Source organism: Platalea leucorodia (genome assembly GCF_965183815.1).
Source record: "Platalea leucorodia genome assembly, chromosome: 1".
NCBI lineage: Eukaryota > Metazoa > Chordata > Aves > Pelecaniformes > Threskiornithidae > Platalea > Platalea leucorodia.
Genome location: NC_138823.1, coordinates 142,877,709 through 142,896,523, shown reverse-complemented (window position 1 = coordinate 142,896,523; position 18,815 = coordinate 142,877,709). Strand labels below are relative to the sequence as shown.

The 18,815-nt window shown below is 40.8% G+C and overlaps 1 protein-coding gene across 1 annotated transcript; it reads right to left on the bottom strand.

The window, feature by feature from the left end:
* Window positions 1–1,668: 1,668 nt before the first annotated feature.
* On the bottom strand, window positions 1,669–15,743 carry LOC309595184 (1-aminocyclopropane-1-carboxylate synthase-like protein 1; the record flags this gene model as incomplete). The annotated part of the gene is made up of 14 exons (XM_082321800.1): window positions 1,669–2,251; window positions 2,981–3,134; window positions 3,292–3,434; window positions 3,531–3,672; window positions 4,251–4,296; window positions 5,513–5,599; window positions 7,359–7,459; window positions 10,160–10,237; window positions 10,925–11,022; window positions 12,585–12,651; window positions 12,975–13,044; window positions 13,873–13,943; window positions 15,364–15,423; window positions 15,579–15,743. 14 exons carry the CDS (start codon window positions 15,741–15,743, stop codon window positions 2,079–2,081), a joined length of 1,455 nt encoding a protein of 484 aa, XP_082177926.1. The 3' UTR covers window positions 1,669–2,078.
* Between the last annotated feature and the right edge of the window lie 3,072 nt (window positions 15,744–18,815).

Sequence of the window (18,815 nt, the reverse complement as noted above, 5' to 3'; positions counted from 1 at the left end):
ATAGTGGCCAAATCTCAGCTTCTAATGCCTCGGGGAAGAGTATTAAGACCTGGGCAATCACTGTATTACCTCCTGAAACACTCATATTTCAGAGGTGCGTGTTTAGGACTCCTCAGTAGACTGAACTGACTTTCCCAGTTCTGCTGTATGTTTTTGACGCAAGGGGACCTAAACTGCACGTAACCTTCAATAGCACACATTCAGGAACACCGTGGATTTTTTTATAACGACAGAATACTTTCTGAAGTCTTTTCTATTTCTTCTGTAATAATTTCTAACATTCAAATTCCTCTTAACAACAAGCTGGTGTTTCATGGGGGATTATTACTGAAGAGTAATGATCATTAGACCCTAGCATATTGCTTTTCCTTTCCTGTTACCTACAGTAAATGTCATCTGCCAACCGCAGTCAGCAAGTTTTGTGAAGGTCTTCTGTAGTGTTTTATTACCAGCCTTTGTTTTTACAGGCCTGAAAAGCTTAATCATTAGCTTTTTTTGCTGTTCGTGTTGCTTCGCTCTTCGCTCCCTGTCAAGATCAGCTGAGTATGTTAAACACCACAGGCCTCTACACAGCACTAGTGTGACACATCTGGGGTGCTGGGGCCCAGTGTTCTGGGCTCTGCTGTATAAGACAGACATGGACATACTGGAACAAGTCCAGAGAAGGGCCTCAACAATGATGAAGGGACTGGGGGATCTGAAATACAAGGAGAGCGTGAAAGCTGGGACTGTTCAGCCTGGAATAGAGAAGGCTCAGGGGCGATCTTACCACTGTGTATAAATACTGGACAAGAGGGTGTAAGGAAGATGGAGCCAGGCTCTTCTGGGTATCCAGTCACAGGACAAGAGGCAATGGGCACAAAATGAGAAAAGGAAATTCTGTTTAAACATAAGAGAAAACTTCTTAGTAAAAAAAATTGATCGAACTCTGGAACAAGCTGCTGAGAGAGGCTGTGGAGTCTCCATCCTTGGAGATGATACTCAAAACCCAACTGGACCCAGTCCTGGTCAGCCTGCTCTGGCTGACCCTGCTCCACGCAGGGGCGTTGGACTATATGATCTCCAGAGGTGCCTTCCAGCCTCAACTGTTCCATGATTCTATGAGCTTTAAAAATTGCTGTATGGCAGATTATTTATCTTCATGTTATCAGCCTGAGCAATGTAAGGTTTCCAAGTTTAAATGCCATGAAAAACAGGTCTAAGGCCATGTTACTGTCAGGAGCACAAATTCCAATTTTATCGGGATCCACAGTGAGACAGCCTCCTACTGAGCCTCTTCAGCAGCAGTCTGTTAATTTTGCAATTCTAGTTTTCTCTCGCCAAACCTAAATAACGGAGCAAATGGTGAATTAAGTCTGCAAATACTTTAAAAAAAAACCCAACAAATCAAAACCAAAGCAAAAAAGTCCCTATACAACTCTGCCGAATGAGTATACATTACAGACCTTCAAGGGTTTTTTTATAGTTAATGTATGAAAACACTATTCAATGAATACAGGCACACAAAAATAATCTGAAAGGGACCCTGGAAGCCAAAAATCTAAATGCTTTCTCAGAAAGTACTCACTTAGCATGCATACACAAAAAGGTGTATAAAATGTTTCAGAGATGTGTATGTTTAGAGAGATCTCATGAATATACAAAAATATTTTGCCAGTCACAAAAGGTAAGCAAAATTTGAATACCACCTGATTCAGTACTTTCAGTATTCTGATTAAAAAATACAGTCCATAATACATAGTAATATGCACAACCATTTTACCAGTGTTTTCAAAATTTCATAATTCAACAACTGTGCAAGTATATATTAAGACTCACTGATTTTACTGACATGTAGCACACTTGAAATGGAGTAAAACCAAGGGCTGTGTTTAACAGGGGCTAATTTCACAATATCCAGCAGGTCCATTTTCCTTAAAATTCAATTTTAGCAAGTCCACTTGCAAGATTATTAATGCCAGGTCACAGCGAAGTCAGAATGTTATGCAAGGTTACAGCCAAAAATACTGAAGTCATACATGCCTTTAGTAAATATAAGCATGATAAATTATATTGAGTCATTAAATGCATATATGATTTTAATAATAAACAATTATATTTTCTATCTGGGAGACATCTTCTCCTGGTGTGTTTGAAGGTTTGCTCGAAGAGTCTTTTTCTGGGTTGCATAAAGCATCTGCAGTGGAAGATACGTTGTTTGTGACTGGTTCAGCAGTGTAACTGTGCAACATTTGCTCAAGTCTCTGAATACCTGTAGAAAGGAAATACAGAGGGAAATACTGACTGGCTGTATGGAAAAAAAAATTCACCATGAGAGTGATTAAACACTGAAACAGGTTCCTCAGGGAGGCTGCGTAATCTCCATCTTTAGACAGTCTCAACACTTGACTGAACAAGGCCCTGAGCAACCTGCTCTCCTACTTAAGAGACCGGCCCCGCCGGTCTCAATTTTCCGATTGAGCGGGAAATCGTATTAGATGACCCAAGACTTCCCTTTCAGTCTACATTTTGCTCTGACTCTATGTGCTCCCATTACTTCACAAATATCCCCTTTGCCGACGATATCAAGCATTCATTCAAGGTTAAGTATTTTACAGCATAAGAGATGGATACATTTTTCATATCCAACATGAGCCACATCATAAAAATGAGGGATGGTGGGGAATTCCCCCATATTATAAAGCATAATTTGAAAGAGTAAAAATCCTTTCACATAAAATTTGGTTCCTTACTTCTGATAAAGTAAAAGTAAATTTTAAAATTAAATTCTGAAAGCTTTAGAGGTTTAACATAATCCAACTTAAGTATTTTGTAGGGGATGCTCTGGGCTAATATAATATTTCTTAGTTCATACGAAGTCTAAAAATGCCCCTCACAAGCTGAGAGAGAGTAATTAGGTTTGAACTCATTATCTGTAACGTTAATGTTTCTTAAAACTTGCGTGCTACTACATGCCATATTAGAAGTAAAACCCACTTACACAAGTAAATCTTATCTACAGAATCGGAGAAAACCAGTCTAAACCATCCAGGTTCATAACAATAAAAAGCTTTTCCAGGACTAATCAGGAGTTTTTTATCAAGGAGCTTCTGCCATAATTCAAGTTCAGCTTCAAATGTCTGTGACTTTAAGAACTAAAAGAAGAAAATAATTTTTATTAAAGGTTGAACAAGTGCATAAATTCATTGAAATGATTTTCCATCCTGATACTGAAGTGTGTAACAACATGCACAAGTAGTTTTTATATTTCCAACTTTTACATTCCCACCCCTTTTCAAACTTCTTACATACTTTTCTGAAGTCTGCCCACACATAGAGTCCTCCTGAACTTTTGAGCACGGGTATTCCAACATCTGCAAGCCCATCCACAAGAATATTCTGTGCTTCTTTAAGTCGCTTTTTGTTGGTGGGAAAAAACACATTATCCAACCAATCTATCAAAGCAAAAAAAACCCCCATAATTCTGTTTTATTTCCACCTGGAATGGAAAAATAAAACAGTTCAATAGAAACATTTCTAGTGTGGCTAACCTCTGTCCCTAAGGAACTGACTGAGAACATGCTGAACAGGTCCAGGACAGCTATGGAAGACAGCCAGTTGATTCACAGCTTTCTGAATTTCATGATTTCTGGTGTACAATACTGCAACTCTGATGCCACTCATACAAAAATCCTTGGAGGACAAAAAGAAGAAAGAGAGGTGCAATTTTCACTTTATGTTTTTGCTTTGTCAAGACATCAAGTCTAGAGTCATTGTGACTAACATTTTTCATGTGTAGGAAAAAAACCATTCTGGAATAAATTCTCAACGTTGCCAAAAGGAGTCCCAAGTGTGACAAAAACCAGCCAGCAACTTCTGAACAACCGTGTGGCAGGGAGGTCAGTGGCCGACCACTGAAAACATGCTTGGCTCATACCCGTGGCTGGTTCCCATTATACCCCATTATTGTTTCCACGCAGTCATCAGTTTACTGTTCCCTCCAAGACAAGAAAAGGCAAAATGCTACAGATCTGAAATGAGCTTATATGTTTCAATGCCTTTAATACACATGCATTACCTGTTGCTGTTAAGCAGATCCCAAATTAAACTCTGAACTTTAACAAGTTTTACACTACCAAAGAAGAAAACAAATCAGTAAACAAAGAGAAACTGAGTCTGACACCTATAACACAAATTATGTCAGAATGGCCCAATCAATTTTTGTGGAGAAATATCTTAAATTAAAACACAAACATAGTATTTCAACCTACCTTGCTAAAACCCCACATAAAATGTGTCCGTTCTGGATCTGGTAAACTGAATGAGAAAAGAGGAAGACAAGAACCGTTGCTATAGAGGAATAAGTTATGCAGGTTACAAAAATGTTTACATTTGTAAAATTGTAGTAATTTTTTAGTAAAATTGGTATATAAGCCTTTAAAGTGACATGACATTTTTTCAGAGATCTTTTAACAAAATATTATCCTATGACACTGATCTCCCAAGTGTGTGCTGAGGCACTGATTCACACAAAAAAAAACCCCAAAAGGATCTGCACTAAGATGTAATGGTCCAGTTAAAATCCCAGATTCCCACTGCAAAGTTAGTGATCACACCCATATTAAAACAAAAGCAGTATTTCCATAAGTGATGCACAACTGCTCTTGTACTTGATGGAGAAGAATTGTTTGCTCAACTATGCTGCATTTCAGGCTAGGGAAGGGAGAAGTGAACATTTTAGGGCATGCATCTACACAGTGACGTGCAACTAAACAAAATACACCTCAGTGTACCACTGCAGATGATGGGGTTTTTTCTCCTTTGTGTAACTTTGTGTAAGTAGGGCCAAGGCTGGAAATTTCCTTCTTCAGCCTAATGGAGCTGGGTGAACTTTCACAATAACAGAAGTATTTTTTTAGGCTTCATTTGTGGTTCATGATCTTGTATAGGTGAGGCAATACCCAGTCACTCAATGAGCTTGGTTGGACTTGGATGGACTTGGAAATTTCCCATTGGTATGAAATTTATGCAGTTACATAATGACAATCACATACTTTTGGGGAAAGAAGTTTTATTAGTCAGATACCAATAGGTTTAAATATTCTTGAAACATTTATTCTTTCATCACCTGTTAGGAAACCAAGAGCCCAAGAGCATACTAGTCAGGAAGGAGACTCATAGTAGGTAACTTGCACAACCTTAGGCAACTTCATTACCACTACAGTGAGAACCTCAGGCTCAGGCTGTGTAACACAGAACAACAAAGAAAAGTAGTGGCAAAATGACTAAAAGGGCTCTGTCAATTTTTACTGTTATTACTGTATCACACACGTTAGCTGGAAGTAAGAGATCTGCCATTTAAAGATGTCTATGAAGATGTCTTGTATTAACAAGTCACATAGTTGCAAAGACTTGGATAGGGGTTCATTCAAACTATACCAGTTACATTAGCTAACCAGACATTTGAAAAAAATGGGACAGGTTCTATTTAGGATTAAATATCTTCTAATCCCTGCTAAGAAATCACACTTACCAATCTAAGCTGAGAACACTGGTGAAGGTGGTATCATCATAAATAGACAGCATGTATATTTCATCCATTATTACATGCAATTCATATCTACATATAGAAAAATACAGGCATATTAACATATTTAAAATAAATTTCTCTGCATATATATATATATATGTGTAATCTCAACTACTGCCATAGCAAAGTATCCATAAGGATGCCTATTTGCTATTATATTCCCTGCTATCATAATTTTACACAAAGAGGTCACAAGGTGTACTGTGAGCACTTGTGCATCACCAACTGCTATTTATACATATTCTATATTTTGCAGCATCAATAATATTCTATATATCTGAAACAAAATCCAACTGCATGTTCAATCCAATGTTTCTCTGGAATATGTATGGTCCCGCCCAACTCTTATTTAAAACTTAAAATGAACACAGCTAAATATTATAAACTTCTTTACCCTGCAAAATTTCTCCAGTGAGACTTGAAGTCAAATGCAGATGTTAGATTTTAAAAAAGACTTGTCATGAACTTAAGATAACTCTCTAATACACTCTCCCAGTGAAAGCCACAGTGAACAGTAAGCCATGTTATCATAGTTGATACCAACAAGCCATGCACATATTTATAAATACTGAAAAAATTGCAGAACGGTTTTAAACACCCAAGTAGTGGAAATATCCTCTTCTAAGTAAACCTCATTTAATTTGATCACTGAGTTCTATATTTTTTTTTAAAAGGAAGTTTGGTTTCAGAACAGTTGTTACATTAAAAATAAAATTATTGTTTCTAATCCTTATCCTCTAACATTATTTTAGTACCAGCTTAAGTTGGTTGCATCCTGAAATCCATGGGGCATGCTGAGAAAAGATACATTTGCCTTTTTAAAAACCTGGTAACTGGAAGTAGCGCACTGAATTCTACCAACCTCCACTGCTGTTTCCATGAAAAGAAAATCATGCCAAAAATGCAGGAATGTTGTGTTATCCCCAGTAATCTTTGGTAATTAATGAACAATTAATACCAACCTACTCTATTTAAGATTGTCAGAAACTAAGTATTGTTAGCTTTCAAAGTGCCTATAGGATTTTGCGGTCATTCTCTGGCAGAAGCTCACTGAGACAGTAAAGGAATATATCTTTTCCTAAAAAAATACAGCTGCTTTTCAAAAGGAAGTGTTTTTTCTCCATCAGTACCCAAGGGACTCGGGAGACTGTTAGAGCTCAGAACATGAACTCCGAGCTGGTTAAGGATAAAAGAAGTGGAATGGGGATGAGGTATTTCAGAAGTATTTTTTTTTGATGGAAAGTGAGTTGCTTGCACATCTCAAGGTAAGTAGGTATAAAAGATGTTACAAAACTTCAGACCGTTGACTTGCTCCTTGCCAATTCAATTGCTTTCCCCCAATATCAAATGTTAAGATTTTCTTATTTTGATAATGTTTCAAATGACAGTGCTGGCCATGTTTACTACTACTGCTAAAGACTGATAATCACCTGTTGTCATGGTTTTGAGTCATGCATCAAAGCAGTTTAATAAAAAAACACTGTTAGGCAAATAAAAAGCTTTGTAAAAGTTTAAACCACACATAGAAGAAAAAAAATCCCAACAGTATTTCATTCAGAAAGACATTGTTGGATCCTGGTTTAAGCAATTTATTCTAGTGTTCCCAGAAAGGCGAAGTAAATAGGCTAGTTAGTTACACAAGAAACATGATCAGGACCCTGCCCACCACCTCCTCTGAACACGTACGAACAAAGAACAGGCGCTCACCAAAGGGGATTTTTCATCACTGCTATATTGCATGAACAGAAAACGAAATACCAAACAAATAGCACAGCACTAGGGCTCAAACCTGTGCGCAAACTCCAGGCATTCCTTCAGTAACTGAGCTGGGTAGATGTCCCCTAACGGATTGTGGGGGTTGATCAGGATTAATGCTCTGACTCGGATGCCCTGGAAAAAGAAAAACTGATAGTTGGAGACACAAACAACGTCAAACCAATGACTAGCGAGGGTGCAGCGAGGAAATTTGTGAACCCTTCAGTGAAAAGCAGCCTTTGAAAATTATTTAATTACATACTATAATTACTATACAGACTAAGGTTCCAGCTACTGACCTTGTTTCATAATTTATCCAATACCACCCCAAAAAACATACTAAACAATTTATTAGTAAATGAAAATCAGGTTAGCATTCATTTGAAACACCCATTGATATCAACAGGCAAGATTATGGTGTTGTAGGGATTAATACTGATTCTACAAGCACACTTCCAAAATAATTTCCCAGGACTGAGCAAAGCTACTGTTGATAAACATGGGAAAGCTGAACAGAAATTGGACGTTGACATCTACTAACCTGCCAAGTAATTAATGTTTCAATGTTGCTTGTTTCTTTAAACAAGTAATAGAATCTGCAGAAGACTGAAAAACGAATTACTTGGTGTTCTGTGAGATGCGCAGAGGTCTTGGGCAAATAATTACTTTTTAATCATATTTATCAACAGTGCAGAGTTTCTGTTACGGGAATTCTCTCTCCACAGAAGCTAAATATTCTACTGTGTAGTAAGAAGAGTCCCACATGATCAAAAATTAGATTACAAGTACAACCACAACCAGTCTTTTTAACTCTACAGGTATTTTTCAGAAAATCATCTATTTTCTATTTGCTAAAAAAATCCTTAACGTACATTAACATAAACTATATGCAGCAAATATATTTTTATTGCACACAATCAAACAGTGCAATGACTACAGCAGGAACTTTCAAGACTTTTTAAACATATCAACATGAGGAGTTGCCTTATTACTTCATGCTTGAGATAAACTTGAGATTAAATTATTATTTTTTGTTTCCGCAGTTTTCATTTTCAGAAAACCTCACCCACTGCAAATTCTCACGCCACCCGAGCCTCCTCCAAAGGAAAGTACTTGCAAAGACCAACTCCCAAGGAACTCCAGGAAATAAAGTTCAGTGATGAGGAAGCCCTGATATTTTCTTGCCCTGCCACATGCCATTTGTTTGAACAGTGATGTGTACTGTGAGCAAGAACTTCACAAGAAATGAATTGTCAGAGTGTTGCCTTTGCTTCCACCTACAGGAAGAAATTACCTGAAAACAAGGTAAGGTGCAAGTGCTAAGCACAAACAGCTGTTCCACAAGCACTCCTTGCACAGGAGCATATTTAGTGTACTTTTGACATCTGATGTGTGTCAAGCAGACGATGCTGAGTGAGGCATTACTGCTCCTAGGAACAGCTGCTGTGGGACGGCAGTTTCTCAGTTGCCGTTCTAGTCTAGTTCCTCCAGCTATTTATGATAGTACATGTATCCAAAGCAGATGTTTAGAATACCATTTGTGAGAACAGCTGCAGCTCTAGAAGGATGACAAACACAATCTCTGAAGAGTTAATCTGCTCTGTGATCCAGCACTTTGTCCAGCCAGTTCATGCCCTGACAGCAGCAGTAACACAGCAGGGATGCTAGCTGCCTCCCTCTGCTAGGATCAAGTGATAAATGTCTGAACGCTCGGGCTCACGCAGCCTGGCAAAGGCACAGACAGATGACACAGACCTACAGATGGTGTCTAAACATAGGCACCATGCTGATCAAGCAATTAGCTAGCTAGGATAGCATCAACATATCTATAAAAAAAGTTAGGCACACATTTGCATGTATCCAAAATATCCACTTTTTATGTGACCTTACTTAAAACTGACCTTTGTGAGTGACCTTCCCTGTAACTATATGCTTTATCTATTGTTAAACCTCATTTTCTATCCTGGAAGAGGACACAAGAAGTCTATATCTCCCTTAATGTTTTGAAACATCACTACCATCACCACCACATCTTTGGTAAAATATTTTATTATTCAGCCTGTGCTTCCTCCATCGGATCTTTTCAAGGATGAGCACAAACAGTTAAGGTTAAGTGCATTTATAATTTTCCATGAAGTGAGTGGGTTATGAATATCAAGACAATAAGAATAGGAAACATTTTAGCCTGAAATACCGGTGAGCACTATTTTGTGGACACTCACAAAACCAAACATTTCCACAGGGAAGACAAGCAGTTCCAAAGACAGAGAGGAATGTGGAAAAAAAAATGTATGTGACAAGCAATAATATCCTCATTTATGCAAGCCTGATCAGAATAAAATCACTGAACATGCCAAGTATTTTGAACTAATGAAGATTCCTAAACTCTGGAAAAATTGTATTTGTAATTTTTTGTTTGCTAGCAATTCCTTGTTAGCTGGAACTCAGAAGAACCCTCTTCAAAATCACAGTAGACGTGTTTCTTTAATTAACTGAGTGGGTCGTTACAGTAGCATATTCTCTCTTCTGAGGGTCAGAACAATAGCTTGTTTATAACACTTCAAATTCCATTAAAATCTACAGGGAAAGAAACTTGCTCTTGAAACACAAGTTAAGATCTGTTCTTCATAAAATACCGTCAGGGAGTTTCTCTGCATTCTGTTACAGTGCCCAGATTACAAAATCAATTCGACTCCTGTTGCTAGAGTTGGACATGCCTCAGTCACAAGACTGAAAATCTGCATAGATGAAACTGTACAAATGCTTCAGTGCTGAGAATATATGCTGCTTACAAAATAGGAAAACATGAAAACTGGAAATCAATGTTATTGATACCTGCTTTCTAGCTCTCTGTAATGCATCTTCTAATTTTTCAACTGTTAACTGGAAAGGGTGACTTTCTTCATCAGTCACCTACAGAACGAAAAAAATCAACAAGAATAAAAAATATTAAAAATATAAAAAAATAAAAAAAAAGAAGACAGTGAAGAAACACTCCCACCTAGGGAAAATACAATTGCTATTGGCTTTTATAAAACCAAAGAATCTGAAACTAAGATAAGTCTTTTCTATATAACTCAATTATTTTGTTTTTAAGTGTTGCCCTTATCCATGACGATACTATCAGTGACTTACTTACAGAAGAATTTGCGTACTTGAAAGGTCACCTTTTTTTTTCCCTCTTACTGTATCATTTGGTCTTATACAAGATGCTACCCGCCCTGTGACTTGCCTCAAAGATTACTGAGCTTTTGAAGGGGGAACCAATGTTACAAAACTTATGTGGTAGATGCATCTTTCAGTGCTTAACGGAAAAAATTTGCAAACCAAATTTACTCGCAATAGGAGTGACAGACTTAGAGCTGACAAATTATAATTCAGCATGTCAGTGCAGAACAGTGTCTGCCCAGAACGAATGTAATCCTACACATCTGATGACAGCAGCCTCCTATCATGCTGCAGTCTGAGGAAAAGACAGGCTGTCTCTAAAAGTGCTAGACCGGTCCCGGCTCTTCACCTGGACTCGGTTTGCATTTCCAGGTTTTTTTGATTGTTCCCTGGGAAATGTCTGTTAATGTATGTGAACAGCTAAAGCTTTACCTCACTGAACAAGGGTACATGAACAGGCTGTATTCCGCCATATAGCCATGTTTTCGAATTTATACCACCATAGTATGGAGCTGGAATAAGATATCCATCTAAAAACATTAAAAAATGAAATGAACATTTCTCATGAGCAATTGTTGCATTATACTCTAGCCGACTAAACTGACAATCTAAGAATTTTACATCTGATTTAATCTCAAAGCCTTCACTGTGGCCTAAACCATATTTAAACAAAACTGAAAATTGAGCATACTTCAATCAACCTGAATTCTTTCCCAACATTCTTCTTTAGTATTTGCAATAGCAGATTTGACAGTTGTATATATTTTCAGTAAAAGCAAATGGACCTGATCAACCACTTGTTTTATTTATTCATTTATTTATTTATTTAAATAGTCATGACAAATAATGATCTTGCTCTCAATATTTTGCTAATGCTCTATTACTCTAAATTTTTCACCAGGAATTGCTGCACACCTCAACTACTTCTTTCTGGTTGCCAAGGTGCTGTCTTGCAGCCAGGGAGCCTACAGCACTGTGGGACTTGTTTCCCTCCCCATCTTTTTGCTGTGAAATAGCCCCAGGTGGGTGTTCTCCTGGAGATACCGCAAAAGCCCTGCGTGACAGGGTTTCAGAGGGGACAGAGTGGGCTTCCTACGGTAACGAAGGGGCAAAAAGGAGCCTGTCAGCGTTCAAGGGGGAGAGTTCCTGTTAAAACTGTGCAAATACAATGAAATCTGAACGTACTGAAACAGGCACGGATATAAGTAGCCTTCAGTAAACGTTATCATTTAAAGCTAAACAAAACTAACTGGTTTCACAGCGCTTTTGCCACCAATATGCTGAAGTCATTGCACCATGTTACTCTGCATCCCTCCACCCTCCTCCCAAGGGCTTGTGGTGCCAGTAACAGGGCTGTGGGTGCAGAGCACCGAAGGTCACGTAAGTCACCCTGCTCACCTCCCTTCCCTGGCCGGTCTTTGTGGATCTCCCCATTCTCTGCTGTACTGCACGCCTACGCTGCTTTCCTCGATCCAGATCAGAGTGCGAACCATTTTCCCTTGCTGAGCTCTCTTTTCCCTCCTGCTGTCTACTTCTGCTGTCAGCAATTGCTTCCTGGGACTGCACTCTTTCTGCTTTGCATTCCCACCTCTGCTTGCTCCTCACCACCACCCTTATTTGACTGGGAATTCCTCTTTTGCTGCAGCTCCTTTACCCTGTCCCAAATTCCTTCTACGTGTTTTCCTTACCCAGCTACCGAAATTTTCTCTGGGTCCCAGATTTCAACCCAGCGCACCTCCCTCCCTGTGTGCCTGCTCCCTCCACCTTCCACCATGGTTCCCACCTCTTTTTCTCATAACTTTTCAAAATACACTGCATTCTCTTGATACCCTTCTCCTCTTCCTACAACGCTCGTAAAAAACTATAGATTGCATTCCAGAAAGCAAGCGGGCCTGCCGATACTTCGAACATTTTCCACCATTCTAGAAATAGAGGCGTTATTTCAAAGACACTCTGCCAGTGACGAAGAAATACCATGCCTTGCTTCATTCAGGCAGTTAGTTAGAGTAACAGCAGGCTGTCAGAAGTCACAATATGATTATACTAACTGCTAAAAAATGTTTTTAAGTAAAATAATCAAGTTTTTACTCACCACCAGGGTCACATAATACAGTTGACAGAGTAGCAAAAACAGAACAACAGCCATTCATAACAGTTATCTGAAAGGAGTAGTACGAACTTTCACTTAGCAATAAAATATTGAGCAGAAATATCAGCACTTGTTTAAATTAATAAATTCATAAATATCAGCCCTAGTTTAAATTCCAAAAAACAGAGTGAAAAAGCTACACTACTACACCTGTAACACTAGTCCTTGAGTGTTACATCTTGCCCACTTTTTCAAATGGAAAATTAACACTACTAAGACTTCTGCAAATCTTGCATATATCCCTCCTGTAGTATCTTGCTGACATTTGTCTTCAGATTTATTAACCTTTATCAGTTTAAGAAAAATAAGATGCAAAGATAAAGCACGTCTTACATGTTCTGGATTCAGTGCTTTTGCAGCTCTGGCATAGTCAGTTAGAAATTTGGCAATTTCTTCTCTGAAGCTGAAATACAAAATTAAAGTCAAATATGCAATCACGTATTTCTCAGGGAAAAAAAAAAAAGCACAAAATACACACAGGAGAATGATGCTTACCAAAAATAGAACAAATGCATAATTCATTCTGTTATGAAAGCCTTGAAGCTTTTGATTAAATAATATAATTTCCTCAGACATCCAGTGTGCTACATTTTGTGAGACAGAAGCACACAGAAGCCATCTGTTACCTTGAATAACAGTGACTGTCACTCAACTATTATTGCTGTACACTAGAAAAACGGGAAAGTAAAGCATCTTGGAGCCCAAGTGGGATCTGGTTTTGGAGAAAGGACAAGAATTTGGGTACCAGGAACAGTGAAACCTGAGTCAATGACAATTCTTTAGATCAAGACAGGCTTTCAGCCCAAGTGAAGGCTATGGTGGAGTTCCAATCGATCTTCAGGGAGCCAATATTTCACCTCTACTCTTCACAGCCCCCAGAGTTTCAGTTTATCCCTCACTGAGACTAGAATGAATCTTTCCAGGAGAGATTCACGACATCAATATGCTTCACCACATCAACACATGCTCTCTTGCTTGTCAGCAAGCCCCTGGATCTTTGACCTTTGGCATTCCGGGACTTTGAGGCACATCGAGGATGGGGAGAAAACCAGAACAAAAATCCGGAAAAGTACCTCCTGCACAGGAACCCAAAAGCCTGCCAGCGTGCAGGTGACAGTAACATCCCTGTCCTTTGGGCTTACCAGAGGAATGAAACCGCACCCAGCTTCATGTGAGCCATCACTAGCCCTGACAACAAGCAATGTGACAAATGGGAAAAGGAACTTCTTACCTTCTAGTGCCTCGCGTATCAGAATACTGGAAAAGATCAGGCTCCAGATAAGTCATGTCAGGTCTTGTGAGCTAGTGACATGAAAGAGACGCTGTAGAGCACAGCGTTCTTGGGAGTCTCTGTTCTGCTGTAGCAGAACTTGATCATTTTAGAAAAAACACAAACATTATTCAGTGACATTAAGAAAATGGAGAATATAAAAATTCATGAGTTACAATTATGTTTATACTTTGCACTTTTCTTTTTAAGATATTAGAAAATAACATTAAAACATCATCAAAACAAAGGAAGAAAATAATGATAGAATTATTTATTGGATTATTCTGTCATATATTAAAACAAGTCCTGAGTAACACATTGAGGAAAAGCATCCCAGTTGTACCTGCAGCCACTTCTGAGATATATCAAAGCTCAAATAACGCTTGCAATATTTACAATATCAGCTTTTAATTCACATGTCAACTTTGATTAGCTTCTCAACCAACAGAAGAAAAGTGACGGCTACCCTGTCTGTTACAGAAGAAAACCAGCTGCATTATCAGCAGTGGCTCTCTTGCTCTCAAAACAGGTGCCCGCCCCTGAAAACTGGCTCAGTCCCATATTCATTCTGGCATTGGTTTTGGTTTATTCATAAGAAAAAAAAAAAATATCTCCAACTGCCAGCACTGCCAACTCATCAGCCAACCAATTTGTACATTGAGTTGATGCCCGACCCTCCGTCCCAAGCATCGCAAATGGACTAGCGGTTGCACTGGTGCAAATTCATTACCTCATGGAAGTAGGAAGAAGCAAGAGGTAACTGGCAAGCTGCAGGAGCTGGCCTGGCAACTAGACCTTTGTTTTGCTAACATATAAGGCAGAACACCAGGCTTTCCAGCAGACCAACTAGAATGAACAACTCTGGGGAAATGTTGCCTTTAAAGAATCTGCAGTTTCCCCATCGTTGCGTTTCAGAGACTGGCTCTTACTGCGGTGCACAGCAGCACAATGTCTGGGTTGTAGCTTCAATTTTGCTCAAAGTCTGAATTTCATGTATGGAGCTTTTTCAGTTCAAGTTTTGGCCTTGCCATCAGACAAGTGAGCATCTCATCAGGCCATGATTTTCCCCTCCGAAAACACGGTTCCGGAAAGCCAGCATTCCAAAGCAGCGTTTTCTGCTGAAACGGGAACAGCCGCTTGTGTCAGCTCTGTTTGGAGTACATGCGCAATCAAATGTGAATGAAGTTCAAGCAAAACCAAAACTAGTCTGGCTTTCAACCAGAGGCAAGTTTTCAGTGTAAATATTGACAAAATTATTTCCGAGTGTGCAACTGGAGCATACATATAAACATGCAGAGTGTGCTTCCTTGTGAAAGCTGTCAGTCACAGCACCGTCAGGGTCCCACCCTACAAGTTACTTTGCCTGTGCTAAATTGTCAACCCGACACTTCAGAAGTGTCAAAGACGAACTGGCGGTTAAATCCCAATGAGTCAGAAGACAGCAACACTTACTCTCTCCTCTATTAAGTCAAAGCAAAGCTTGTTCTCACTTGTGCCGAAATTCAGGATGCCCTGGAAGAGACGGCGGTCGTTAGACGGCACCGCCGCAGCGGGAGGGCAGCACCCGCCGGGCTCCCGCTCCGCCCGCGCCACCCTTGCGGCACCCAGCACCGGAGCCAACCCGCCGCCCGCCGGGACCGAGCCGCGGGCCCTGCCGCTCCCCGCACCTGCGGATTGAGCTCCCGGTCGAAGGCGTCGCCGAGGTAGAGGGCGAAGCCGGCGTCCAGCAGCCCCCGGGCGCCGCCGGCGATGCGGGCGCCGCGGGCCGAGAGGGCCGGGGCCGGGGGCACCGCGGCCGCCCCGGCGGGCAGGGCCCCGCCGCCGCCGCTCATCCTCTCTCCTTCCCTCCTCCCCTCCGCCCGCTCCGGGCTCCGCAGGGGTCCGGCCGCCCCCCGCCCCGCCCCGCCCCGCCGGGAGCCGCCCGGCAGCCCCGCGGCGAGGGGCGGGGAAGGGGACCGGCGGCGGGCGGGCGTCGGGGTGCGGCGGGGCGGGCGCGGCAGGGCGGGAGGGCGGTGTGCCGCGGCGCTGGGGCGGGAGGCGGGCACGCCCCGGCCCTGGGGCGGCTGCCCGCGGCCTCTCAGCAGGACAGACGGACCGTCCCGTCTGCTCCGCTTTTGTAGCGGTCTCCCGGGCTGCAAACGGGTACGGGGCTCCCTCATCAGCTACCGGCACTGGGAAACAAACTCCCCGTGCCCAAAGTCACCCGCAGCAGGCTGCCCGCTCCCCGTTAGCCAGGTTTCTACTGTAGACCTCTGCCGTCTGCAGCAAGGCTCGGCCGTGGGATCGGCGGCAGCGGGGCGGCTGGGGGGGGCCGGGAGGCCGGCTCAGCGCCACGCGGGCCGCAGGGAGCCGGCGGCGGCGAGGGGAGCGGCGGCGAGGTGTGGGAAGCCGAGATTTTTCTCCCCGGGATCCATAGAAAAAGAAAGTTTCAGTGCACTGACTCCAAATGTTTCTTTAAACTCTGCTTTTTAATTAAGGACACTTAGATAACGGGCAATTTTTTAACTCCTGGAAAAATGGGCATTAGCAAATGGGCATTTCAAAACACAAACTGTCATGCACCAAAAAGCTCCTCTTGTAGCGTTTTAGTATCTAAACAAGGTCATGAAGTTCTAGTTACACAACCATTTAAACAGTGCTTTGGCAATATACAAGCATTGTATTGAAGTAATACGCATTAAATATTAAGAAACAATTTTATTCCTATTTCCTGAAACTTGGCAATGGAAATGGAAATGGAGATTGGAAATGGAAATGGAAAGGGAAATGGAGATTAGCGTTGACTCTGAAGGAGCCAAATATCTTCCTAATAGAAAACTGACACAAAACCGTGAGCATGGCTGTAATCCTAGCTGTGCTTATGCTAGAATCACATCACATGGCATTGACAGAATTTTGTGGATGGTTAAAAAAATTTCACTTTTTATTCTAGAAAGCTGCTGATCTCTGGAAGCAAGAGATCTCTGAAATTGCCCAACAGCTGTATGACCTTAATAATTTCTGATGTACCGAAATCTAGTGCCAGCGTCCATTTATCCACTGGGTCTCCACAAGATATGCACTGTGTTATAGCTGTGCCTAAATCGGGTAATAATCATTACTGCAGAGCCATAAGAGCTGCTTTTGTGTAAACAATGAAGAAAGAGGTCATCTTTCTGCACCTAGGAGTCCCAAACTGACTTTTCCCCTGAGATATCATTCTTCACTAAATCATTTCAACTAATTCAAGCTATTAAAGACTTTTGGAGACTAGTGTGTGACAGCACTGCTGAGAGATGCAAACTCTACCCTGGTTATCTCAGAGCAGCTGATACGACCCTGCCGCCGTACGACATTACAGGAAGGCCGCATACTTGGGAGTCTTACAAAAGCTCCACCGGCTGCTAGAAGGTACAGAGGGAGACTTTTTCACACTTCATTTCTATTAGTCTGACTTGCACTTGTGACCTGAATACCAGTAAACTGATTTAGCATTTATTTACCAACCACCGTCTGAGCATCTGGAAGTATTTGATCCTAGATCGCGCTGCTGCATCACTGGAGCAGCACGCTAAGCCTTACTCAACAGAGTTTCGTTTCAGTGCACCTATGACAGTTTGTTACTGTTTGGCCTATTTTAGAAACGGGAAAACTAAAGCAATTGAGCCTTAAAGCAAGATTTGTACCATTCCAATCCTACTGTGCCTATGCTAATCAAAGAGAGAAATAATCTGGTCTATGACTTGCTAAAAAACTAGAACAGATTAAAGAACTAATGTCTCAAAATTTGTACCTGAGGCAAAACTGGGTATTAGTTAACAAATGCTAAACTTTTCATGTATTACAACAGCTTGCACTGAGGTCAAACACATTATCATTGTGCCCAAGTTGCCATCTCCCTTGTGCTTCCGATGCAAAATACATCTGATGCCAAGGTCACACTAACAGATGGCCCACTTTTACGAGAGGGCATATGAAGTGCAACGGAGACTCCACAAACCCCTCTAATGAAATGTAGTGAAGGAGTGCCGATCTGAAAGGCCTCTGCCAAACCACCCTAGCTCCCCTGGCCGGGGTTCTCAAGTGGCAGCTGTAAATGGGTTATTCCCGAATTATGGCTGTGAGAGAGTGGAGTGAATTCCTACCTGTCAATTGACGTTGACAAATTGTAGTCCGGTCTCCCAGCTTCATTCCATAGGGTTAATGCTGCAAATACCAGCCTAACTCATGCAAGAAATTCTGTCCCGCTCCTGGTCTCTTCCAAGTTCCTGCATTGCTTACGATTTTGTGATTGCTATCTTAACTCCCTGGAAAGCAGGCTTCACTCCCACCCTACTATATGAGCTTAGGAGGTATTAAATAATAAACAGCCAGATCCTCATGCAATAATACAGCATGTATGTATTTTACTATTTTCATAATAACTAGGAGCTATGAAATAAATTAGACAAGTAAAATGACAGATTAATAATATTTAAAAAGCCAACTATATATTGTTTCATTTTTTTATATATATATATATATGTATACACACACATACAGAAACACACACACCAGTTAATGGAGTAAAATACCATGTGAAAAAATCAAATTCATACAATGCTTTTGTTTTGAAATTATATTTTAAAAGATTTGTTTGCTTTTGAGCTGGAGAAATTTGCTTTGCTTCCTTAATGCCAGAAGAGGGGGAGGGAGAAACTCCCTGTGTGATATTAAAAGTAGGTTGGTCCACAGAAAATTTAGATTTTTTGGGTGAACTAAAAGCCAAAGTACTTTTCAAACCCAATGTAAATCATAAAATTTTTGTGTTTTAACCAGGCTGCTAACTGTCATGCTTAAAATATCGGCAAGCAGAGTTCTAGCTGGTGACATCCGTTATGAAACATACGGCTGATGTAATCTAAGCCTCAGCAGACATGGCTTAC